The sequence below is a fragment of the Rutidosis leptorrhynchoides genome, chromosome 2 (genome assembly GCF_046630445.1).
Source record: "Rutidosis leptorrhynchoides isolate AG116_Rl617_1_P2 chromosome 2, CSIRO_AGI_Rlap_v1, whole genome shotgun sequence".
NCBI classification, from domain to species: Eukaryota; Viridiplantae; Streptophyta; class Magnoliopsida; order Asterales; family Asteraceae; genus Rutidosis; species Rutidosis leptorrhynchoides.
The window spans coordinates 501,832,003-501,858,543 of record NC_092334.1 but is presented as its reverse complement, the minus strand read 5'-3'; the positions used below and the strand labels follow the sequence as shown (position 1 = coordinate 501,858,543).

The window sequence follows — 26,541 nt, the reverse complement described above, 5'->3', positions numbered from 1 at the left end:
GAAGACGATATTATTACAGGTAATTCAGATTCACCATGTAAATAAGCGTATTCCAAATGGTTTGGAAGTGGCTTTAACTCTAATTTCGGAGGTTCTTCTATCGATGATTTATATCGATATCTGTCTTCTTCTTTTAGCATTTGAATTTCTTCTGTTGTTGGTTCATATCCATTAGCTATAAGTGTAGCTAACATTTCAGCTTCATCAATTGGTTCATTACCTTCTCCTAAAGAACATTCTCCTGTTCCTTGTAATTCTGGAAATTCTTCTAATAATTCTGCATGTGCATTTATAGTTTGAATATAATAACATGTATCATCTGCAGATTGTGGTTGTTGCATGGCTCTATCCACTGAAAAGGTAACACTCTCATCCTCTATACTTAGGGTCAGTTTCTTACCGAACACGTCTATCATTGCTTTAGCCGTGTTTAAGAATGGTCTTCCTAATATGAGAGGAACTTGAGAATCTTCTTCCATGTCCAAAACAACAAAATCTACTGGAAATACTAAAGTACCAACTTTAACTAGCATGTTCTCCATTATCCCTCTAGGATATTTTATTGATCTATCGGCTAGTTGTATGCTTATTCTGGTTGGTTTCAATTCTCCAAGGTCTAGTTTAGCGTATAGTGAATACGGCATTAGATTTATACTAGCACCTAAGTCTGCCAATGCTTCTATTGAACTAAGACTACCCAGAAAACATGGAATTGTGAAACTTCCTGGATCAGATAGTTTTTCTGGTATCTTATTCAACAGCACTGCTGAACAATTTGCATTCATAGTGACAGCCGAAAGTTCTTCCATTTTCTTTCTATTCGTGATTAGATCTTTCAAGAATTTAGCATATCTTGGCATTCCTGAAATCACATCAATGAAAGGAAGATTTACATTTATCTGTTTAAACATATCCAAGAATTTGGATTGCTCGGCTTCAAGTTTTTCTTTCTTCATTTTACTCGGATAAGGAAGTGGTGGTTGGTATGGTTTAACATAAGGTTTATCCTTAACTGTGTTATCTTCATTAACCTTTTCAACTACCGGTTCTTTTTCCTTATCTTGATCAGGTTGTGGTTCTTGTGGAGTAGGAATAGTTTCATCAGAAGTTACAGGTATTTCAGGTGGTTTAAGTGTTGTACCACTTCTTGTGGTAATAGCTTTAGCTGTTTCATTCCGGGGGTTAGCATTTGTATCACTAGGTAAACTTCCCGGTTTTCTTTCACCTATTAACCTTGCTAGGTTACTTACTTCTTGTTCCAGATTTTGAATAGAAGCTTGTTGATTTCTAAATGCTTGAGCATTTTGTTCATTGGTTTGTTTTTGAGATGTGAAAAACTGCGTTTGAGTTTCAACTAGCTTCGTCATCATATCTTCTAAATTCGGCTTTTTATCATCGGTTTGTTGTGGTGGTTTGTTTTGAAAATTTGGTCTTTGCTGATTGTAAGTATTATTGGATACTTGTTGATTGCTAGGACCTTGTTGGTTGTTGTATGGAATATTTCGGTTATAATTCTGGTTTTGATTGTAAATCGGTCTTGGCGGTTGATAATTATTCTGATAATTATTTCCAGGCCTTTGGTTTATGTATGAAATATTCTCTCTTTGTTCCATTGTTAATTCAATACTGAGACAATCTTTTGTCAAATGTGGTCCTCCACACTGCTCACAACTAATTCGTATAGCATGAATATCTTTAGTCATCTTTTCCATTCGTCTCTCGAAAGCATCTATTTTTGCGGAAATGGAATCTAAGTCATGGCTAGAATCGGCTCTAGCTGCTTTAGATGATCTAATGATATCTTTTTCTTGGTGCCACTCATGTGAGTGGGAAGCAGTGTTATCAATAATTTTGTAAGCATCAGTTTCGGTTTTCTTCATAATAGAACCACCAGCTGCTATATCTATGTCTTTCCTTGTAGTGATGTCGCATCCTTGGTAGAATATTTGTACTATTTGACAGGTGTCTAAACCATGTTGCGGACATCCTCTTAACAACTTTCCATATCTTGTCCACGCCTCATATAGAGTTTCATTTGGCTTTTGTGTGAACGTAACAATTTCTGCTTGAAGTCTTACGGCTTTAGATGCAGGAAAGAATTGTTTAAGAAATTTGTCAATTAAAACGTCCCATGTATCAATCGCCCCTTCAGGTAACGATTCCAACCAATCTTTGGCTTCTCCCTTTAAAGTCCAGGGAAATAACATGAGATATATCTGTTCATCCTCCACTTCTCGTATTTTAAATAGTGTGCAGATCCTATTAAAGGTACGTAGATGTTCATTTGGATCTTCCTTCGGCGCACCACTAAATTGGCATTGATTAGTCACCATGTGTAGAATTTGTCCTTTGATTTCATAATCTGGCGCATTAATGTCTGGATGAGTAATTGCGTGACCTTGGCCAGTGCGTTTAGCTCTCATTCGGTCTTCCATACTTAAAGGTTCCAGATTCTCCATAATTGAATTTGTTGAATCGGAATCACTAGATGATTCTGATTTAATAGTTCGTTCCTCAACAATCTCTGTTTGAATGATTGGTGGTTCCGGAGGAAAGTTTAGTGGTTCAGGATCTACGAACCGTTCCTGAATATTTTCTGGATTCTCAATTGTGAGGTTGGGTTCAAAAAATGGATTATCGGTAATTTGAACTGAAGTACTTGGTCTACTGGATGACGATTCTAAAGAAAAATCAACGGCGGTTATATTTGTTAAACGATGTCTTGATCTAGTTACAGGTGGTGAACGTACAAAAGGTGGTGAACGTCTTGCTCGGTGCATTCACTGAATATCCTATTAGTTTTTAAAAAGGAAAGAAAAGTTATAATAAGTTATCCAATCAATAGACTTTTCTGATTTTGCCCACGTTTCGAATAGCCAAAAGATGCAGCAGAGGGGCAGGATTCGTTTGGTCTCAATATAATTGAGGACTGTTTGGCTCCAATAACCCGGTCCACGTACAAATCCAACTATTACTACGAACCAGAAAATTTTGATGTCTATCAATTTAACTACTCAAAATAAATTTTCGTAATTTTAAGAAATTTAGATAAGAAGTAGAATAAAATTCTAAGTCCTAAAAACTAGAATGGCGAGAAATAAGAAAGACAAAGAGTTCGTCGCAAAAGGTCGAAAAAGAAAAATGGTTGAAAAATAAAAGGTGACGGAAAAATAAAAGAAACTTATAAAAACTTAAAAATACTTAACTAATTTAACCTTATTACTACAACTAACTTAAAATTATAATCGCAAATTGATATTACTAATTGGAATGATAATTGATACATAGTAAAAGGTCTAAAAATATTAAAGCTTACAGGAAAAACTAAATCCCAAATGGAAATAACTTAAAAAGAAACTAAAACTTAAAAAAGCGTCGCAAAATTCTAAAGCACCTAATTCTTAGTCTAAAGAAAAAGCACTTAAGGAATTCTACGGCAAAGCCTAAAAATCTAGGAGTAAAAATAACTATAGCAAAAACTAAGTTTAAAATTAAATATGAGCTAAAAATACAAATATTACGCTACAACGATTAAAAGGTACAAAATATAAAAATATACAAAAAGTTGTAAAAAGTACAATTTTTATAAAAATATTATTTTTATATTATTATTTTATTAAACTACTAATTTTACAATTTAATAAAAACTTAATTAATACTAAATACATAAATAAATAAAAAGTAAAAATAAAACTAAAACTAAAAATAATAATAATAATAATTATAATTAGGTTTAATAATTAATAATAATTAAAAATAACCCGTAATCAATGCTTGATTAGGGTTTTGTCCGTGTGTCAGAAGGTCTCCGCGAGTTGCGGTGATTAATGAGGAAAACCCCGCGAGTCGCGAGGTTCAGAAATTCAGCTGACAGGGTTGAGTTTTTACGCGTTTTCTTTATTTTTTTTTTTTTTTTTTTATGTTTTCTGTTTTTTTATATAAATAAAAGATTTTAAAATAAACTTATATTTTTATAAACTAAAATAAAAATAAAGAAACTTATAAAACTTAAATATTTAACAAAATCTTAAAAATACTTATATTTTTGTTTTTCTTTTTATATTTTTGAATAATTAAAACGTATTTTTTCAAAAGCGAATTTTTAATAAAAGTAACTAAAAATCTTTTTTTTTTTTTTTTATATTAGCGTTGCGCTTCCGGCGTTTAAGAGTTTTTCCCCGGCAGCGGCGCCAAAAATAACTTGATGTGAAGCGAGGTGTATATAAAATAGTTATTATTTTACTAGGAAAACACTATTAAATACGATACAATTTTACACAAGATATTTATTTATTTATAGAATGGATATACTTAAACCTTGCTACAACACTTATAGGCAGTGTACCTAATCGTACAGTAGTGTAGTTTTTAGTAAGTCCGGTTCGTTCCACAGGGAAATCTTTAAACAAAGCTCAACGCTATATTAGTTTACTTTTATAAAAATACAAATATATATATAAGTAATATTATTATTATAAAGGGGGGTTTTTACCGTTTAATGACCGGTTTGTCGATTTTAAGACTTTAGTCGCAGTTAAAACCTAATGTAAAATATAAAATAAATACAAGACTTAAATTAAAGCGTAAAGTAAATAACGATAATGAAATTGCGAATAATAAAAGTGCGATAAAATAAACTTGCGATAATTAAAAAGTACGATAATTAAAAGTGCGATAAAATAAAATAAATAAAAGTGCGATAATTAGAAGTGCAATTAAATATAAAATAAAGGAAATTAAATATGATATAAAAGAATTATGCTTATTTAAACTTCCGTAATCATGATGTTTGACGTGTTGATTTTAGTTTTATGCCCATGGGTTAATTGTCCTTTGTCCTGGATTATTCAATATGTCCGTCTGGTTTTTGTCCATAACAGTCCATCAGTCATAAATATAAATTGCAAGTGTCCTTGTCAAATTATTATTATACCCGAAGTTAAATATTCCAACTAATTGGGGATTCGAATTGTAACAAGGTTTTAATACTTTGTTTAATGAATACACCAGGTTATCGACTGCGTGTAAACCAAGGTTTTACCACTTTGTTAACAATTACACCAATTACCCTTGAATGTAATTTCACCCCTGTTTTAATTATTCTAGTGGCTATTAATCCATTCCCGTGTCCGGTTAAATGAACGATTATTCGTACATATAAATACCCCGCCCATCGTGTCCGATCGAGTGTATATGGTAATTTATAGGGACGCCCAATTGTAAATCTTTATATTAACATTAACAAACTTTCATTTAGTTAAACAAATATAAAGCCCATTAATAGCCCATAGTCTAATTTCCACAAGTGTCGTTCTTTTGTCCAAACCCCAATTATGGTACAAAGCCCAATTACCCAATTTTAGTAATTAGCCCAACATCATGATTACTTCGTTTTAAATAAGCATAATAATAACTTAGCTACGAGACATTAATATAAAAAGGTTGAACATAACTTACAATGATTAAAAATAGCGTAGCGTTACACGGACAGAATTTCGACTTACACCCTTACAACATTCGCTAACATACCCTTATTATTAGAATTATAATTAAAATTAAAATATAAATTATAAATATAAATATATTTACGTATGAAGAGGAAGAAAAAAAAAAGATGTGAAATTTGATCAGAATTCGGTTGGCTTTATAGCCAGACTTGATTTTTGGGGCTCCGCGACTCGCGGCAAAATGCCCTTAAAACTCCGCGAGTCGCGGAGATATATTTACAGCTCACACCCTTGGAGTTTCTTGCTGCCGACGGTTTTAATAATATATATATAATTAATATAATTAATTATATATTATATTATATTTATATACATAGTTAACTTGTAATTTTTAGTCCGTTGCGTCGAGCGTTAAGAGTTGACTCTGGTCCCGGTTCCGGATTTTCGAACGTCCTCGCGTACAATTTAATATCTTGTACTTTGCGTTTTGAATCTTGTACTCTTGTGATTTCGAGACGTTTCTTATCAATAATTGGAACCTTTTTGATTGTCTTTTGTTCTTTTGAGCTTTTTGGTCGTTTGCGTCTTCAAATCGTCGAATCTGTCTTCTGTCTTCACCTTTTATTATTTAAACGAATATCACTTGTAAATAGAACAATTGCAACTAAAAGCTTGTCTTTCTTGAGGAATAATGCTATGAAATATATGTTCGTTTTTAGCATTATCATAGTTTTAGTGGAAAGTTTCTAACAACACTGCATTAAAACAATTTGAAATTGATTACTAAATCGTTTGATTTGAAAAATGAATGAAGAACAGGGCAATTCGATGGTTCTGTCAAAAATTATAATTTGATTTCTATCTTTTCCTTCGAATTGTGGTTGCAGAGAGTTATTTAAAGAATAAGTGACGTTATTATAACCCAGTGATTCGATTAACAATTGTTTTGTAGCATCAATTGGTCGACAAAAAAAAAATTCTATCTGGTACAAAAAAAATAAAAAAAAATATAAAGAAGATCACGACTTCTATCAAATTCTTGGACGTTTTCTGATGATTGAATTGGTGAATGGTACTAATTCTAACAATCAAAAACAGTGTGACAATTACAGGAAACAGATTTGAGATCCTATGGTTATACGTATTTATTTATTTATTTAATTATTTAGTTATTTATTTATTTATATATATACATATCCGTAATTATATATATATATATATATATCTATATTTGTATATGTATTTATATATATATATGTATAAAGCTGTATTTATATATCTTATATATATGTATTTATGTTTAACTCTTAAATTTGATTAATGTTGTTACTAATACTAATAATGATATTATTATTAAAGAGACTATTAATAACTAATGATAAATAAAATTATTATTGCTAACAATAATGATAAGTTTAATAAATTTAGTTACTAATAATGATAATAATAATAATAATAATAATAATAATAATAATCTTATTTGTTATATTAATATTATTAATGATTATAATATCAATAATGATATAATAACTTTTTCATATTAAATTTTATATATACATATAATTATTTTAGATATAATACAATTAACAATACAAATATTGATATCAATATTAACAATAAAATTGATAAAAATGCAAATAAGGTTAATGATAATGATAAAATATAATTGATAATTTTTTTTTTGTAGTAATGATAATAATAATCATAATAATAACTACAATTATAACTTCACCAATAATCATGATTTTAATAATGATATCAATAGCATTAGTAAAATAATGTAGTAATTTAAGTGTATCAAATATGTTAGCATAATAATATTCATAACACTGATATTACTATTATTATTTATTTTATTAATAAAGAAAGGAATAATAACAATATTCATATGTTAATTATATTTTAACTTGTAATAAAATTTAAAATATTAATATTACATATTATTACTTCTGTATCATTTAATAATTATATCTTTATATAATCATATAATATCCATACCTTTTATATATGATTCAGTATACGTATATCATAATAATTATTTATAGAATTTCATATACATTTATATAGCTTTATTTTAAATAACTAATTTATTATCTTGTATCTTATTTTTACATACTTAATTTTAAATAATTAATTGTATTTTGTTATTTTAATTTATTATACACACTTCTATATATATTTAATTATTTACAAACAACTGTTCGTGAATCGTCGAGAGTAGTCGAAGGTCAATCGAATAATTCAAACTTTTTGAGACTCAACTTTACAGACTTTGCTTATCGTGTCGAAATCATACAAAGATTAAGTTTAAATTTGGTCGGAAATTCCCGGGTCGTCACAGTTGTGAAACCCTCTTAGATGATGAAATGGGTTTATGGTGACTAGTTATTCTTGTCACTTGGCGGGTTTTGGGTTGGTTGACGATTTGGCCTTGATTAGGCTTTGATCTTGAGTTTAATCACTAGGTTTAGTGATTATGGAAGTGTTGGAACACTTTTGGGTGTGTTTGATTAACTAATTTTGAAATGGGTCAAAATTAGGGTTTTGGTGTCTAAATGGGTAAGACACGTGTTTAACACTTGTGTTCGGGTTTAATTAGTGTGTTAGGACTATTTTCACTCGTGTTAGTGAATATTGGTTAGTTTGGGCGCGGTTGGTGCATGGAAGTGCATTTGGGTCGAAATTGCACTAAGTGTAAATTGGGTTGGTTTGTAAATACACCCTAATTGTGTTGTTGAATTGTGATAATGGAATAGGTACTTTCCATTGACGTGTTACGGATTTCGGTAGCATTCATCAAGGCGACAAGGTGAGTGTTAATATCCTATGTACATGTGTATGTGTAGGATGGGTGCGGGTCGGGTGAAATGGTTCTCGGTTATAGAGCTCACTTCACATATAGGTGGATTTGATGGACTTGCGTTTAGGTCCAATTGGCACGGTTGTGCGTTTTGGTTGACCACCTTTGGCGAGGTACACGTTTTGTGTGTACGTTTTCACACGTGTTTGTGATGTGGTGTATATAACCCCAATGGCGAAGGGTTGATATTGTTGTGATGTGGATAGCCCCGATGTGGTAGATTTTATAATCCCGTGACCGTGGGTTTTGAGTTGGAGAAGTGGATCACGTGTGGATGCGGATTCACGATGGCGCGCGTAGTTCGATCATTTTATCGGAAGTGAGTCTCGTGTAGTTCGGATTCACGGTGACGCGTGTAGTTCGGTTATCTTATTGAGGTAGTGATCTCGTGTGTTTGCGGATTCACTAAGGCTCGTGTAGTTCGGCCAACCTCAATGTTGTTATGGAAATGAAGATAGTAGTCTCGTGTGGTTGCGGATTTACTAAGGCTCGTGTAGTTCGGCCAATCTTCATGTGGTAATCGGTTGTCGGTATTGGGTTAAGGGGTTAACCTTGGATGTTTATACATGGTTGTATATATATTAATGTATTGTTGTGATGTAGCTAACCCTCCGGGTGTAGCTCATTGGCGTTGTTCACATCGTCGTTGGTGAACTTATGTTTGTTGATGTATCCTTAACTTGTTGCTTAGTGATCGTACGGTATGCTTAGATTAGCTTGTTTTATGCTTGGATGCTCCGGTATGCGGTATTTGATATTTTGTGTGGCGTGTCCATTTTATGCATATATATGTATGTAGTATATTCTCACTCACTAAGCGTTAGCTTACCCTCTCGTTGTTTACATTTTTATAGATTTGCATGGAAGCGATGGCTCGGGTAAGCGTGAGAACTAGCGGACTTGCGTAGTTGCTTTAGAAGACTTGCTTTTGAATTTATTTAGGATTGGGTAGCGTATCCCCAATCTCATGCTCGGTCTATGTTTTGAATTTAACTAAATGGGTCGCAATGGTCACTTGGTAGTAATTTGGGTCGATGTGGGCTCGGGGTTGTAAAACTCGGTTTTATTATGGAAAACTCTTAGTTTAATTAATATTAACATATTGTGAAAGTGTTTTGGTTTAAAAGTGTCGGAAAGCGGGTTTTTCGCTCGCGTGTGTTTGGAAAACCGATCAGAACTTTTTAGTGTATTTGGACGCCGTCCCAGATGGCTGGACGCCGTCCAGTCCTTCAGAGCTGGACGCCGTCCAGATGTGCAGTCCAAGAAAAAAAAAATTATGGCACGTTTTTGAAAGGATAACGGGTTGGATCGTTACAGAATATTAGATTGGAAGTGATTGTCACACACTATTTTTTGATTCATCTACACTTTTATCTTATAAATTCACAGTTATACCTCTAAGAAGTTGAGGTTATATTATTATTCTAATTAAAATTAAGAGTATAATAGTAAATTAAGTGTAGATGAATAAAAAAGTGGTGTGTGAGGATCATCTCCCTATTAAATTAGTATAAGCATAAGCATTACTTAATAAAAGAATCTTATATTTTCATTTTTTATAAACATTTGTATTGTATGTAGAAACAGTTGTATTATATATATTTATTCTTCTCTCCACTAGATCAAATTTTTAGGTCAAACTTTGATTTATTAATTAAAAGTTGTGTGAGCTATTGGGGTAATAATGGGATTTACAGGATATTAAAGGAGATTTGTATTCTCTTACTTTAATTTAATAATAAGAATTAAGATTATAAATATAAATAAATCTAAGTAAAATATATGTGGAGATAGACCATTAATTTATTATTATTATTATTATTATTATTATTATTATTATTATATTATGGTTATTATTTTCTGAGGAATATTCAAATGAATCCAACTTTTAAGTTGAGATCCAAGAGACCAATCAGAGTGCGACAAGTGGCGCGATAATCACATGTGATTGGAAAAAAAATCAAATTCTTTTTTTCTTTCGAATTTTTTTTTTTCAATTTTTTTTTCAATCACCATATAATAAATCACATGTGATTCTGCATGTCAATCACATGTGATTGTAAAACCTAATCACATCTTATTCTGAATTTTTTTTTTTTCAATCATACGTATTTGAATTTGACATGTAGAATCATATGTGATTGAGTTTTATTATTTTCTAAAAAATACCTAATTAATAATAATAACATAATCGCAGAAAGAAATGGGTAGTGTTTTTGTCCACTCTCGTCCACTGAGAAAAAGAAGAAAGAGAGGGAGAGGCACTTGTAATGGTTGATTTGATAAAAGGAGAAGCCAATAAGGCATAAGGATGATGATGATGGTATCAATCGAATATAACATAAATCTCACCATCCATCCATCCATCATCCATCATCCATCATCATTATCATCAAACAGCAGCCCCCTCACCAATTGAATTGAATTTTAATCAATAAATTAATTAATACTCCGTATTAAATTAATAATTAATAATAACAAGAATAATAAAAAGTAAACGCTTCCATGATGATCATCCCCATCAACTCTTCTTCTTCAAACTTCATGATGTCTTGTTTGTTTCTTTTACTGTTTTTTTATTTATTATTTTATCTATAATTTTTTTAATTATTAATATTAATTTATTATTATTATTAAATTATTGTAATTGTTAATTGTTATTGTTATTGTTATTGGTCTGCGTCAACATCCACTTGTCTTGTATTGTTTCTTTGAATTGAATGGATCATTCTTTTCTCATCTTCAACCTGAACAATCTTGATCCATAATAATACTTGTAACTGCCCTAGCTTCTGTTGTTCATTTACAGTAACTATCAATCACCCCATCAACAGTCAATAATCAATCAATAATCATGATGATGGCGCCACCTTCATCCTCCTATCTCCGTTATGTTGGTTTCTTGATGATGATAATCATACTACTTTTATTTCCTCCACTTACAGATGCTGCTTGTGACCCTCGTGATAAAGCATCACTTTTGTCATTTGCCTCCAACTTCCCCACCCTCAATTGGTCATCATCATCATCTTCTGATGATGACTGCTGTTTCTGGGATGGAATCTCCTGTGATGATTCAGGAGATCGGGTCGTCGGATTATCCATACCCGACAGAGGTCTTCGTGGTTCCATCTCCCCTTTTTCATTCCAAAATCTCACTTTTCTCAATCTCTCTTCTAATTTCATTTCTGGTCCTCTACCTGATGGACTTCTTTCAAACAACCTTAACCTTAAAATCGTTGACTTGAGTTACAATAGGTTTTCCGGACCCTTACCCATCATCACCTCCCCTTCTTCTTCCCTTAAATTCTTGAATTTCTCCAGCAACTATTTCAACGGCACTGTTCTTCAAACTGCGGGCCTCAACAACTTAATTGCTCTGAATATCAGCAACAACAGCCTCACAGGCCCAATTCCTCCATCTTTATGCGTCAATTCACCCGGCTTACTCACCCTCGACCTGTCTTTAAATGATTTAACAGAAAACATACCTTCGGGTTTCAGTGCCTGTTCTAATCTCCAGGTTTTGAGTCTGGGATTCAACGGTCTTACCGGACAGATCCCCTTTGATATTGGTGGGGCCGCATCTCTCCAACACCTGTCATTACCTGGAAATTATCTTGTGGGAGATATTGTTGAAACAATTACCAATCTCACTAAACTCACCACTCTTGCCCTGTTTGGTAACAAGTTTACTGGTTCAATCCCTCTCGATATTGGTAACCTGTCGTTGTTGCAGAAATTAGAACTTCACATTAATCGTCTCAATGGAACTCTGCCTCCTTCGTTGATGAATTGCCAAAACCTCCAACTGCTAAATTTGAGGGTCAACTTTTTAACCGGCAATCTTTCCGATTTTGACTTCTCCAAATTCAGTCAACTCACCATACTTGACCTTGGCGAAAATCAGTTCATCGGGCCGCTACCTAAAACCATTTTCTCTTGCAAATCACTAACCGCAATTCGAATGGCCACCAACAGACTATCGGGTGAAATCCCAATTGAGGTACTCGATTTACCATTGCTATCTTTCCTCTCCCTTTCAAACAACACCATCACGAATATCAACAAAGCTTTGAATACTCTGAGCACTCATCCGAAACTCACCACTCTCATCCTCTCCAAAAGTTTCTTCAATGAAACCATGCCCAATGGACCCATTCCTGGGTTTTCGAATCTTAAAATCCTGGCGCTTGGTGGTTGCAAGTTGTTTGGTCAGATTCCAACTTGGCTGTCTTCGTTAACCAATCTAGAGGTAATCGATCTTTCTCAAAATAACATCAACGGCTCAATTCCAATCTGGTTGTCGATGAAGCTACCCAACCTTTTTTATCTCGACTTATCCAATAATTCTCTAACGGGAAATTTCCCCGTCGAGCTTACTAGTCTACCAGCACTTTCATCGAAACAAGTTCTTGATCGTGTAAATAGTAGTTACTTAGAACTGCCTGTATTTGTGGCCCCACAAAATGCGTCCTATTTGCAGTACAATCAGCTGGCTAACTTGCCGCCAGCGTTGTATCTAGCAAGCAACCTTTTGAGTGGGGACATACCCGTTGAGATTGGTCGAATGCAGTCGATTCAGATCCTTGATCTCAGTAAAAACAATTTTTCTGGTACCATTCCCAGTACGTTAGCAAACCTCACGAATTTGGAATTTTTGGACCTCTCATATAATAATCTATCTGGTGGGATCCCATCTTCCCTTAGGAGCTTGTACTTTTTGTCATCGTTCAACGTCGCGCATAACAAACTACAAGGTGCCATACCGACCGGGGGCCAGTTTGGCACCTTTTTGAACCAGACGTATGAAGACAATCCAGGGTTGTGCGGTCCTCCCTTGCAAAACTCATGTAGCAATACAACAAATTCAGATTCAGGCGGACATGGTAAGAATAAGAAAGGTCCAAACAAGAAGATGATTGTTGGAGTTATCGTTGGCATATGTTTTGGAGTTGGTATCATTGTGACGTGTCTAGCATTGTGGATATTGTCGAAAAGGCGAATTCTCCCTCGAGGTGATCCAGATGTGTTTCATGTGGACATGGTGTCGTTTAATTCTTCATCGGGGATCGAGGCTCCAAAGGATACAAGTGGAGTCATATTGTTCCCGAACAATGCAAAAGACATCAACAATCTTACCATTACCGATATCTTAAAAGCAACAGAGGATTTCAGTCAAGCAAATATCATCGGTTGTGGGGGTTTTGGGTTGGTTTATAAAGCAACTTTGGCAAACGGGACACGACTGGCTGTGAAGAAGCTGACAGGGGATATGGGTCTGATTGCCCGGGAATTTAAGGCAGAATTGGAAGCGTTATCAACTGCCCAGCACAAGAATTTGGTTTCCTTACAAGGTTACTGTGTACATGATGGTAGTCAGCTGCTGATTTATTCGTATATGGAAAACGGAAGCTTAGATTACTGGCTCCATGAGAAGACTGATGGAGCAACGAGGCTTGATTGGCCAACCAGATTGAAGATAGCTCAAGGAGCAAGTTGCGGACTGGCTTATATGCACCAGGTGTGCGAACCGCATATCGTGCACCGTGACATAAAGTCTAGTAACATTTTACTTGATGACCAGTTTGAAGCGTATGTGGCTGATTTTGGATTGTCTAGATTGATTCAGCCGTATAATACACATGTCACGACTGAATTGGTGGGTACATTGGGATACATACCACCTGAATACAGTCAGTCATGGATAGCCACTTTGAGAGGGGACATATATAGTTTTGGGGTTGTGATGCTTGAGCTGCTTACAGGGAAACGGCCCATGGAAGTTTTTAGGCCAAAAGCATCAAGAGAATTGGTTGGGTGGGTCCAACAACTGAGACTACAAGGGAAACTGGATCAGGTCTTAGATCCGACACTAACTGGTAAAGGATTTGAACAAGAGATGCTGCAGGTTCTTGATGTAGCCTGCATGTGTGTAAATGTAAACCCTCTTAAGAGGCCAACTATTAATGAAGTTGTTGATTGGCTTCATAACGTTGGGCCCAACAATCGGATACCAAAATAATCTCAACTTGTTCACTCTGGTTGATGCACATAGCGAGTTTTCCATCATTGCATATCGTGTTGTCACGCACTTGTAATTACTTGTCTATACTCACATATTAGTTATTTTCTTACTCTTTTTTTTTTTTTTTTTTTTTTTCCTAGTAGTTCGGTATTCAAAGGAACTATCGCCAGATGCGTGCGCCTTATTAATGTATAAAGAGACACATTTCAACCTCATACAATTCTAAACGTTTTCTAGCAATGGCTAGTTGGTAAGTAGAAACATCTTTCGTGAGCATCTTATTTCAATAACAGCTTAAGTTATTTGATTTTCCAATCTTGTACCTGTAAGAGTGGATACAGTTGTAAGTGTGTGTGTATTTCTGTTTTTCTGTGGTGTCCGAAAATGGCGGAGGGGTGGTGTATTTATGCATCAAATATTAACTGATTTATTTATCAAAAAATGATTAATAGTATCAACTAAAATGATCAATGATGTATCAGTTACATCTCTGATCACCCTTGCTGTAAATGAAGTGTAAGTAGAAGTGGAATTGACAGGTAAAGGGTCATGGACCATGTCAAAACAGCACCCATCAATCCTAATGGGTCATGTGTCAAAATAGACCTCATTTGAACCTGATGGGTCATTGGTAAAACAGACCCATTTAACCTGATGGGCCACAGGTCAAAACAGAACCAACACACTCATGTAACCTTTAGTTCCAAAATCCAACTACCTCTCTTTGTAGTGCAATATCTCATTCACCATAACTTAATTTTGGACATAAAAACTTTATTTTTCAACATTATCCTCAGTATACTTATTGCCATAATCAATATAGTATTCACATTCACAATATAGTTTACAAAACCCCCAACAATTCTCAAGTGAGGATGAATGGTGGTGAAAGTAGGGTTCTAAGAGAGCTAGAGAGTGTTAGGGATGAAGATTACATACCCACAACTAATTGCACGTGGAAATATTTAGGGTTCTTGCCCCTTTTCATCAAAATCGACACACCACACACCCACCAAAACCCACCTCTAGAGAGTGCTAGAGAGGGTTTGGGGCTGATTTTTTACTTATTTATATCAAGTAGGGGTGTTCATAAAACCGTCAAACCGTAAAAACCGGCCGAACCGTATTGATTTTATTAGTTCGGTCCAGTTTTATATATAGGCGGTCCGGTCACTGGTTTGGAAATCACCAAACCGTGAAACCCGGTTCGGTTTATGGTTTTAGTAGGCCACCGACCGGTTAAACCGGACCGGACCGGATTATATAACAATATTATATATAGTATGTAATATTTAAACATTAACTGAGTTCTAACAATCATCAATTAAGTGATTAAAACAATCAACCAAATTCAGTTTCAATTTATAACATCAAGTAGTTGGATTTTGTACTATATATACGAATTATAAGGATTATATTGACTTGAACTCATTGCACAACAATAATATACGTAATTCAGAAGATGATTCAGTTAAAACAAAATATGGAAGAGACATTAGATTAATAACTCAATCAAGGTCCACTAACCCAACCACCATGATTCCAACATCCCATAACTTTTTTTCCCCAGTTTGCTCAAATAACCTCAATGATTCAGTTTCATTTGTTCAGATTCATTATATTATATTATGAAAATATAAGAAAGAAAAAGAAAACTTGAAAACCGTCAAACCGGTCAAACCGGACCAGCCCAAACCGGACCAAACCATCCAGCAAGACAACTTTCTTGGTCTGGTCTGGTTTGATATATGTTGAAACCGTGGATGACGGTTTGGTTTGAGATTTAGTCAAAACCGGACCAAACAGGACCGTGAACACCCCTAATATCAAGTCAACTTTACACTTTTCTACCCTGCCCCACTTATTTCATTACACCAATGGTCCTTTTTCTGTTGCAACCCTGGTCCTTTTTCTGTTGCAACCCTATATAATATTTCAACAAGTTAACTAACAACAAATATAATATTTTATTTTTTGAAAAGTACAAATTTGATATAATAAATACACATCTTATTAAGATTATACTCCGTACCTTTTTGAATGTTACAATTCAGTTGACATGTATGTTCAGTGATATAATTCACAAATGTCAAAACGAAAAACAAAAAAAACAAAAAAAAAAACATTTCAAAGATTACATCATAAGTTCAAGTCATATTGTTACGCTTCAACATATAATTCTTTCAGGACTGGATTGTTTATTAGTTTGTGAGAGTGTATACATAATAAGTAAGGATCATTTATTTGCAACAGAGAGACCATGTACAGATCTAAATGCCTAGCTACACAAGATTGTTATTGTAGAATTTGAATTTAAGGATCAAGGTGACAACTTGATGCAAGATTCATTCACATCATCCATGTTCCTGATTGCGGTAGGTACCAAAAAGTTCAAAATGCCCTCACTTGCACTTGCCCAAAAAAACCCAAATGGAAGTGTATCACCATTTGGGTAAAAAAAAGAGATGAAAAGGGAGTTGAAGCGAGGTGAAGATGAACAAACTGACAAAACCAGCTAGTAGAAGAACATGTGGTAATAGTATTAGTAGTAGTAGTAGTAGTAGTAGTCATAACACAGAGTTTGTAGTGAGCTAGAGGAGGAGCTGGACCAACAAGAGCCTCACAGTTGGTCCTAAAAGATGGTGGTATTTACCATAAAACGGAACGAACAAAAAACTAATTAGTGATCAACAAGGAAATGAGTTGATGGTAAATAGTGTTTGGGAGAAAAGTAATAACGACTATTCGTCTCCTTGAAAGTACCAACATACAAGCATGGTGGCACAACGACGGAGGATGTAAATACGTGCACGCTGTTTCTTCACTAAAGTAGCACACTTTGATGTAATTCTGTTGCCTTTTCTTTTTGTTTGTAGAGCTGCCATATTATATTAATTTGTTTTTTATTCTTTGTGAAAGATTTGATATGGGAAAAAAGCCTCACAAATAAAGTGGAGCTGGACCCTGAGAGACAAATGGTATGGGAGATCGAGAGATGTATTTATAGATGGAGATGGGTACACGTCAGCATCGATAACTGATCACTGATTTGCATGGAAAAAGATTTCAGACTTGAGTCAGCAAATACATACCAACATTCATTTGTTTTTATTATTATTATAATTAAATCAAATAGTACTGACAAAGAGAAGAAATCAAGGCCATGTGAATGCGTACTTTTAACTTTATTACGATTGCAGACTCGATCCGTGAAAGTGAGGTTTTGGAAGCTCAAATGGGTTGTACCGTACAAGAGGGGGTTGCATTTTGGAAGTAAGGTATGAGGGGATGTTGTGTGATGGGAATGGCGTTTTTGGAACATGGTGTCGGCTTATTTGCAGTCACAACTTATTAATTTATTATACCAAAACTTATTTATTACTACTCTCTTTTCATTTCCAATACAAATACAAATACAATATAATACTATCTATCTATTATCTATTATAAATCCAATAAAGATTTTACTTATTTGTTCATAACATGCACACAATATATTACAGTATATGTTTTAGTAACTAAACACAGGATTAGGAGATGGCTCAATTCTGGCATCAAACCAGTAGTCATCTCATGTGAATGCGAACTTGTATACCTAGTGCCAGTTGTATGATGATATTTATATATACATATAGCTGGGATGTTTTATTTTTCTTACGTTTTAAAGTAATTGAGAAGATAAAGAGAAATTTGATTCCATGATACAATAGTATTTTTCAGAAGATCTACTTGAAAGTGGCCAACTAACTAGGACCAACAAGTGAATTTTGAAAAGATACTGTTAACTTTTGACATGTGAGAAGGGATTCAGTTTGAATTTCAAGGATATTAGTCCTTCTGGGGTAAGTAACTTCCGAATCTTAAGTTTTGAATTTGTCTCTTGAGAGCATATCTTATCTTATATCTCATTATTAGAAGAATTATTTACCACTTATTGCAAATGAATACATTAAAGTGTCCAAAAAGACACCTGTTTTGCAGAACAACGCTTGGAGAACACTGATAGATCTTGGGACTGAAAATTGTATGTTCAAATTCAATGAATTAACCCGTTGACAATCACCTTCTTTAGTCACCAAGGGACCACCTAAACCTTACACTCTAAGCATCATCTACTTTACTTGATACGATACTCCCCTCACATTTTTCTATTTTTTCACAAGCAATTAGACTTTCTGTTATTAGGGTCGATCAATATTCAGCTTCATACCATTTATACTCTGATAACCGAACTGTATGAAAACCGAAATAAATCAAACCAATTTTTAATTCATTCATATTCAGGTGGATGACACTGATTAGTTTGAAAAGAACCATCCTTAAAGTATAAACTGCTGATATATGTAAGGATGGAAAGCAAGTTCTAACTTCACAACAAAATAAAATTCAAATGATAAAACATACCATTAATGCAAACTAATACAATTAATTCCACTCACAAAAATTTAGACATATATTTGAAGAAATGATTAGACCAAAAAAAAAAAAAAAAAAAAAGGAAAATACCGCACTTACTGATCAATCCGTTCACCACGAACATAATATTGATTTTCTAATTTATCAAATGAACGTTCAATTTCTAAACATTGTTTAAAACCTTGACCATAACAGGTGTAGAGACAAACTTGTCTTCATCTGACCTGCACATGCAAGTACTTAACGGCGACCAGCACATGCAAGTACTTAACGAAGGACTAGCGCCGTGCAGTTGAAAGAAAGTAAAAGATGATAAGTATAATTTTAAAAACACCAGGATTCAATGTAATATTGTGTGAACCATGTACTCTTTTCCTTGATTTAGTCCACATCTTAGGAATTAACCTCATAGTGAACCTCACCTAACCAAGTTACCAGAATATTTTTTCCTTCTATGCTACGAAAACAGATTGACCAACCAAATCAAAAAATCAAAAGACGAGGGTACAGAATTTAAATTTAAACACCCATGCCTATAAGTAACAAATCTTGATTAATCAATAGATCTAATGTTATAAGGAATGCATAAAATATAGAATACTAAGTACATTATAAAAAATATAGATTCTTCTTTGATGAATAAGAGATAAGTTTCACCATGAATCTTAAATTGCTATGGGTGTTTGTATGTTCAGCTTCCGTTGAATCTGTAAGAAAGAGCTCCTCCTGCAAATTTAGCCCGACAACTTGAGTGTTCAGTCAAAGGTCAAACATGATTTGAAGTGGGGTATGAACCTACCTCATGTTCTCATGTTTTAACAAATTTTAACTTACCAAATCATCAAATCAGATCTTTGTTTAATTAGACACGAGGCTTGCCTCAGCCAGAACTTCTCCCCTAGCAGCAAGCAACTCATAATCCTGCAAACCATGCATGATGCATAAAATGATGAGCAACATTAAAGTCAGCTTATTTTGTGTTCTTAAAGTACTTTTAACTGCTGCACAAGGAAAGGCTCAAATTGGATCCACGCAGAGAAACATATATTCACCTAGGATTTAATAAACTAACTAACTTATTTGGTGCAAATAAATAGATGGTCTCAAATGTACTGTAAATGACTACTCTCATATGCCTCCCGGTATGCAAAGTGAGATGCTTTAGGTGCCTTCATGTTTACCTGTACAATTGCTTGGGCGCAGAATTTTCCTGATAAAACGGCACCCTCCATCGAAGCCAAATACTTCTGTTTCGTGTAGTCACCAGCTAAATAAAACCCCTCTATTGGAGATCTTTGCAAAGGACGGCATGGTTCGCAGTCTGGTACGGTTTTGTAAACAGACCTGAAAAGCATGTATGAATTGAAGTGGTTAACACTTATTGACTGTCACTGGGTTACAAATATTTCATATTAGGGTCACAAAGATCCATGCATATAGTGTAATTCATTAATTGGAATTGATACACATGTTATTAAGTAATGATAGACCAGTATGATGTTATGAGCACGGCATATATTTCTACCTACCTGGGAGTTTTGACTACATGATATTTCAATATTTTAGCTTTGCTCTGATCTGCTGAAATTTCATCAGGAAACAGTCTTGAAAGTTCACTCATTGTGGCATCAATAATATCAGAGTCACTGCGCGAAATCCATTCTTCTGCAGGCGCAAAAACCAACTCCAACATGGACCGATTTGGATCATAATATTCCTGATTAAATTAATATTATTACAATAATCAGTAACAATTATACTTGCATCATGTAGTTGACAACCCATGCAATTAAGAAAGGATACACATACCAAGACAACTATTAGTATCAACAAGGAGAGATGTATCATTAAAAAGGAAGGCTAATGTAGAATTAGGTGTCTTAAGACATTACCTTACATGTTACAGACATGTCAGCATATACACTGAGAAGAGGGCTCCTGCATTAAATATTAAATAGTCAGTACGATTAACAGAATTAGACCGTTACTATAACAGTAAAACTTCACAATAAAAGCTCTTGGTTGTTAGTACATGATGCAATATTTGACTGCTCTACATTTACTTGTAACATATGAGCAGAAAATTATGTGCTTTGTTGTGAAGGTTGTATCTTTAGGTGAAATTACAATAGGAATTTAGAGGATCATGAATCCCAAACAAAAATTAATGAAAGGACTAAAAAAAAGCCTGTTCTTAGAAGCAAGTGAGAAAATAAAAGTAACAAGCTCAACTTGTTGGTAACAATTAGTTAGCGACTATTTAGCATTAAATAATAGATGACCTGCTGAAGAGTAGGTGATCATAGGTGTTTCGAAGTTTCCTGTCAAACCTGAAAATTGTGTCAACAATACAAAGTATCAAAGGGTTGTACTAATATTAAATCAAATTAAAGGTCGTGAACAGACGTCAAGAACCATGTATTTATATGGTGACGACGGTACATAAAAAATCTGAGCTAATAAATTATGAAAAATGTGTAGATACAGATTGTAAGAAAACCACCACCTAGTGAAATACGAAAGCAGGATCGAGAGGGATAGTTTCAAACAACACGTTGTGTTGATATACGAGAACACATATGAACGTTCTTAGAATCTACCACTTGAATTTGAAATACTTTTAATCTAGATTCAATTGATGTGACAGTTCTTAATAGGCTCCCCAAGCATGATACTGTCTTATAGCTTATAATGAATTATTATGTTTAGCATATAATATATTGAAGGAACCAACTAACCATATATGAACGTTTATAACTGGAACGCCAACTAATTTGTCCAACTTTTTGAAGTAGGGGATTGGTTTCCAATCTTCGGGCAAAAGAAGCTTCAAAATGTCAACTGTTCAATAATAAAAACAATCAATAAAGTTTGTTGAACTCGAAATAGATAACATAGATGTAGAATTTACATAGTCAAATAATAATAGCATTGTGAACGTACCTGGAGTAGCAAATACATAAGCATCAGCTTGAATAATGTTCCCGTCATTCAATAGAAAGTTCCTAACAGTTCCATCTTTATTTAACTCAATCTTTTGTATTCGTGAATTTAGCCTGACTTGGCCTCCTAGTGACTCGATATGTTCAACGACTGGCATGCAAAGTCTTTCAGGTGGACTCCCATCTAAAAATGCCATCTTAGAACCATGCTTCTCCTGTTGATTTAACCACTTTAGTTGACTATTTTGTATAGATGATCAATTACAAATATAATTTTGATGTAGTGTCTTACACATGTTTTTCATCCAGATCTCTTTTTAATGATTCACTTAGTATCCATGGAACATAGAAAATTAAATTGTTATAAGTCTTGATATTTTCAAGATAAGGATGATGATTTTACCTGAAGAAATCGGTTTAGAGCAATGAGAATACACTGCATTGAAAGTTCATCTGGATTTATGAAGTTTAAGGCTTTTGACATGGCAATAAACACCTCGGTAGTAACTCGATCAGGTATGCCCTAGATAAATCATGTATATACATTACATACAGGACAAAGGTTACAAAAAAAAAAAGGACCAGGAGCTACTAACTTTTAACTCAATGTATTAATTAATCAAAAATTCCCTGCTAAAGTGTGAGCTTTTAATCGTCCCTTTATTCATGTATTGACTAGAAATAACAAAATATATTAAAATAGAAATACTTAAATGATTACATACTCGTTGTCTCATCCAGTCTTGAACACTAAGACCATCTTGAGCTTCAACATAAGCCTGTCCACCTAACATTGCAGGCAAGAGCCCAATTGCAAATTTCACTTTCTCAGGCCACGTCAGCATTTCATTGTTCCTCAATATAGCCCAAATTCCTGATAAAAGTTAAGACCGTTAGTAAGACTAGATGCACAATGTAATATAACCAGGGACAAAAATGAAAGAAAATAGCATACTTGCCATTCAATGGTGCAGGAAGAACATCTGGAAAGTCAAACCGACTAAATTCTCCAGGCTTGTTTGGCATTGCGAATATCATAGAATGTTCCTTCCACTGCAATCTGTCATTAATCCCTAGCTCTCCAAACAGGTTCTGTATGTTCGGATAAGCTCCAACTTCAACCAAATGAAGAGACTTAATGAGGATAAGGTGTCTATTATGAAAAGTCCAAAAGGAAAAACGATGACACGTGAAACATTCACTTAGAGCCTAAAAGTAACACGAAAAATGAGACGTTAAAGGCTAAAACTTACAAAATATGTGTAAACCTGTCTCGTACCAATCTCCATCAGCATCTTTCCAAGCTGCCACCTATATACGGGAGACGATAACAAAGAAAAAAGTATGAGTAAAAAAAGATGACAATAAGATAAACGAATTTGAGAATAAAGAAATAAATTATGTAAACCTTTCCACCAAGAACGTCTCTTGCTTCTAGCAAAATTGGCTTGTGACCTGCATCAGCCAAATACTTTGCAGTTGATAAACCCGCCAAACCTGAATATGAAAAATATGCAAATGTTAGTTGGATAACTAGCCCATGTAAATATAATATCAACCATGTAGATTGATATTAATAAAGTAAGTATATATGGAAGTGTGTAAAGCAGCATTTTCAGTAAAAGTAGTTCAACAGAGATGATGAACACTTTTGGTTATACAACCAGTTGAGCCTGTCTAAAGATCTGTAACAAAAATACTAGAAACAAAAAATTGTTTTGGGTAATAATACATAAAAGTTTTACCTGCACCAGCAATTACAATCGTCAATGGCTTAGCTGGACGGGGGGAAGTTCGGAAAGTTGAAGACAAGTAAGCAGCTTCTAAGAAATTAGACGTGTTGTCAATATCTGGTCTTGGATAGTCAACGCAGACAACCTACTTAACCCAGATTGTCATAGATTTGTTAACTTATTTACTTGAGAACCGCGAAAAATAATCAGATCCATGTTATTGTAAAAAAAATATTAAAAAAAAAACACCTTCAAAGGACAAACATTCTTCTTTGTTCTATTATTAAACGAACGGGCACCTGAGAATTGTAACTGATGACCCATACTATCACCATATCGAAATGACAACACACCTGTCTTCGCTGAGGTAATGCTAATGCGATCACTCAAAGTGATGTTAGTGCTTGAAAGATTCATCACTGTAGACATATCACCTCACCAAATAATCCCACAGACTTAATAAGTACGTAGGCCTGGCCTGCCATTAAAAAACTCCACATAAGGACATGAGCCGATAAAGATATAAAGTAACTGCATATATAGTCTCATGATTTCATTTCACGTTCCAAAATAAAAGGGACCCGGGTACTTTGAAACTCAACACTAGTAGTGACCAAATTATGAATATCATCTTTGTGTTGGTAGAATATAGGTGCCATGTAAAGTTTTTTATGAGGTCTTGAAAATTGTGTCATAATAAGAAGTTATATATAGAAATATTGCAATATCATCAATTAAATGAAAAAGAATTAAAGAGAAGAAAAGGTATATGGATGAAACTCCACAAATGTGATTTTGGAGATTTTTAAGGTTCCTTATTATGTAGTACTGGTACTGGTACTGGTACTGGTATAAGCTTCATCCCTCCTTCTAAACAGTATGACTTAAATTCTTCAAATAAGTAGACTAAATTCATAACTACTACATACAGTATTCTTCAAAAACTTTGGGAACCAATTAAATAAATGGAAATTGCATAACAAAATAGAAATCTAATTTTTGCGATGACGTTATAATTATAATAGTAGTAATCATAATTCATAAACATAATAGAAAATTAAAGAAAGAAAGCAAGTAATAATACCTTGGTAGTTTCAGAGCAACGATAAACAGAGGGGGTTTAAGCTGTGTGAAAAGAATTGGGGGAAGAATTGATGGTGTTTAAGCGCAACAAGTGAAAGAGCATGAAAGAAATGAATGAATGGATTTGGATTAATTTTGGCGTCTTTCGTTGTTGGAAATTGGTCGGCCATTATTTGGAATATACCCTTCCCTTCCCTTCCCTTACCCACCCATCTCATTTATTTTGACTGAGCAGCTTATTGGAACTTATGAGAGCTTATGAGAGCTTGAGCTTATAATTTTAATAAGCTTCAAATCATAAGCTTTGTTTGGTAGACATAAAAAACAGAGCTTATGAAAATCATAAGCTCTTAAAAAATAAGCTACTTGTACTAGCTTATGAAAAAAAGTAGAGCTTATGAACTGGAAAATAAGCTCCAGCTAGTTTACCAAACACTTATAAAAGATAATAAGCTCCAGCTACCAGCTTTAAAAATAAGCTCCAGCTCCAGCTCTAGTCCATAAGCTCTAGCTCCAGCTATAAGCTACAGCTCCAGTTAGTTTCACCCAAACACACACTTAGATGAGATCCTAATATCGGGTTTTAGTCTTTAGCTTTGTTTGGTAGCCCAAAAAAAAAAGTAGAGCTTATGGAAAAGTAGAGCTTAAAAAATAAGCTCCTCCATCAAGCTTTGGAGCTTATTAAAATCATAAGCTTCCATAAGCTCCAATAAGCTATGCGCCAAACACATGAGATTAGATGAGATGAGACTAGGGGTGTGTTTGGTTGACGAGCTTGTTGGAGCTTTTGGGAGCTTATAGGAGCTTGAGCTTACGATTTTAATAAGCTCCAAGTCACAAGCTTCGTTCGGTAGAGAAAAAAAGTAGAGCTTATGAAAATCATAAGCTCTGAAAAAATAAGCTACTTTTAGTAGCTTATGAAAAAAAGTAGAGCTTATGACCTGAAAAATAAGCTCTAGCTAGTTTACCAAACACTTATAAAAAATAATAAGCTCCAGCTACCAGCTTAAAAAATAAGCTCCAGCTCCAGCTCTATCTCATAAGCTCCAGCTCTAGCTACAAGCTCCAGCTCCAGCTACTTTCATCCAAACACACCCCAGGGTGTGTTTGGTAGAGGAGCTTATGGGAGCTTATGATAGCTTATAGGAGCTTGAGCTTATGATTTTAATAAGCTCCAAGTAATAAACTTTGTTTGGTAGACATAAAAAGTAGAGCTTATGAAAATCATAAGCTCTAGAAAAATAAGCTACTTCTAGTAGCTTATGAAAAAAAGTAGAGCTTATGAACTACAAAATAAGTTCCAGCTAGTTTACCAAACACTTATAAAAAATAATAAACTCCAGCTTCTAACTTTAAAATAAGCTTCAGCTCCAGCTCTAGTCCATAAGCTCCAGCTCCAGCTATAAGCTCCAGCTCCAGCTAGTTTCATCCAAACACACCCTAAGACTAGAACCCAATATTAGGACTTGAATATTTTTCTTTTTTATAACCGGTATTTCGTTTGTCTCAATAAAATATACATACGATGTGTGTGAAAGAATAATTGTTGAATAACGAATTACATATTATCTATCTTAAACTTAAATTAAATGATGTATACCTGCCTAAATTATTATAAAGGTAGTCAATGACAATTCTATAATCAAAACTCAATAGTATCTCATATAATTTGAATGATATTTTGAAAAGAAAAAAAAAAACTATTTAAAATAATGGTTATTTTGTTCCATGAAAACCAGTAATTTTTATAATCATACACGGTCATTAATAATGAGGTACTTTGACCCACTTGACTCTACTTATAATTATCACTAAAGATAGTTGAAAGAAATTAGATTAGTAGTTTTGAAAAATTAATGGCTAATATGACACTTTCATGACTTAAGTTATTAAATTATATTAATTTCATTAAATTAAAAGCAAACATCACTTAACTTATTAAATTTCATACTATTAAGTTCTTTAGATCGTAAACAAATGAGTCATATATATATTTAGTGATGAACGGATAATTTTAATAGTGGACATATTA

At 33.8% G+C, this 26,541-nt stretch overlaps 3 protein-coding genes across 4 annotated transcripts; 1 reads left to right on the top strand and 2 right to left on the bottom strand.

Annotated features, from left to right (window-relative positions):
* The first annotated feature begins 10,546 nt into the window (after positions 1-10,546).
* Positions 10,547-14,650, top strand: LOC139892752 (tyrosine-sulfated glycopeptide receptor 1). The gene has a single exon (XM_071875875.1). The coding sequence runs from the start codon at positions 11,162-11,164 to the stop codon at positions 14,330-14,332; it is 3,171 nt and encodes a 1,056-aa protein (XP_071731976.1). The 5' UTR covers positions 10,547-11,161; the 3' UTR covers positions 14,333-14,650.
* Positions 14,651-16,698: 2,048 nt separating this feature from the next.
* Positions 16,699-17,220, bottom strand: LOC139892751 (small polypeptide DEVIL 22-like). The gene has a single exon (XM_071875874.1). It carries the CDS (start codon positions 17,218-17,220, stop codon positions 17,077-17,079), a length of 144 nt encoding a protein of 47 aa, XP_071731975.1. The 3' UTR covers positions 16,699-17,076.
* A 2,030-nt stretch (positions 17,221-19,250) lies between these two features.
* LOC139892750 (15-cis-phytoene desaturase, chloroplastic/chromoplastic) lies at positions 19,251-24,643 on the bottom strand. Of its 2 annotated transcripts, none has more exons than XM_071875872.1 (16): positions 24,511-24,643; positions 23,676-23,904; positions 23,439-23,571; positions 23,102-23,190; positions 22,947-23,004; positions 22,653-22,808; positions 22,419-22,567; positions 22,097-22,216; positions 21,695-21,908; positions 21,490-21,592; positions 21,034-21,081; positions 20,644-20,689; positions 20,281-20,468; positions 19,933-20,095; positions 19,586-19,672; positions 19,251-19,477 (listed from the first exon to the last, which is right to left on the bottom strand). In XM_071875872.1, exons 2-15 carry the CDS (start codon positions 23,853-23,855, stop codon positions 19,610-19,612), a joined length of 1,710 nt encoding a protein of 569 aa, XP_071731973.1. In that variant the 5' UTR covers positions 23,856-23,904; positions 24,511-24,643; the 3' UTR covers positions 19,251-19,477; positions 19,586-19,609. The 2 variants fall into 2 exon arrangements, with proteins under 2 accessions (XP_071731973.1, XP_071731974.1); XM_071875873.1 differs by having other exon boundaries at positions 23,676-23,899; positions 24,511-24,627.
* Positions 24,644-26,541: the final 1,898 nt, after the last annotated feature.

Excerpts from the sequence above, each read along its gene's own strand:
- LOC139892750 (XM_071875872.1), bottom strand. The coding sequence starts at position 23,855 with ATGTCTACAGTGATGAATCTTTCAAGCACTAACATCACTTTGAGTGAT. Across the intron at positions 23,005-23,101 it reads GAGACGTTCTTGGTGGAAAG|GTGGCAGCTTGGAAAGATGC; the intron begins GTTTACATAATT and ends TCCCGTATATAG. Across the intron at positions 21,082-21,489 it reads GTTATAAACGTTCATATATG|GTTTGACAGGAAACTTCGAA; the intron begins GTTAGTTGGTTC and ends CACAATTTTCAG.
- LOC139892751 (XM_071875874.1), bottom strand. The coding sequence starts at position 17,220 with ATGGCAGCTCTACAAACAAAAAGAAAAGGCAACAGAATTACATCAAAG.
- LOC139892752 (XM_071875875.1), top strand. The coding sequence starts at position 11,162 with ATGATGATGGCGCCACCTTCATCCTCCTATCTCCGTTATGTTGGTTTC.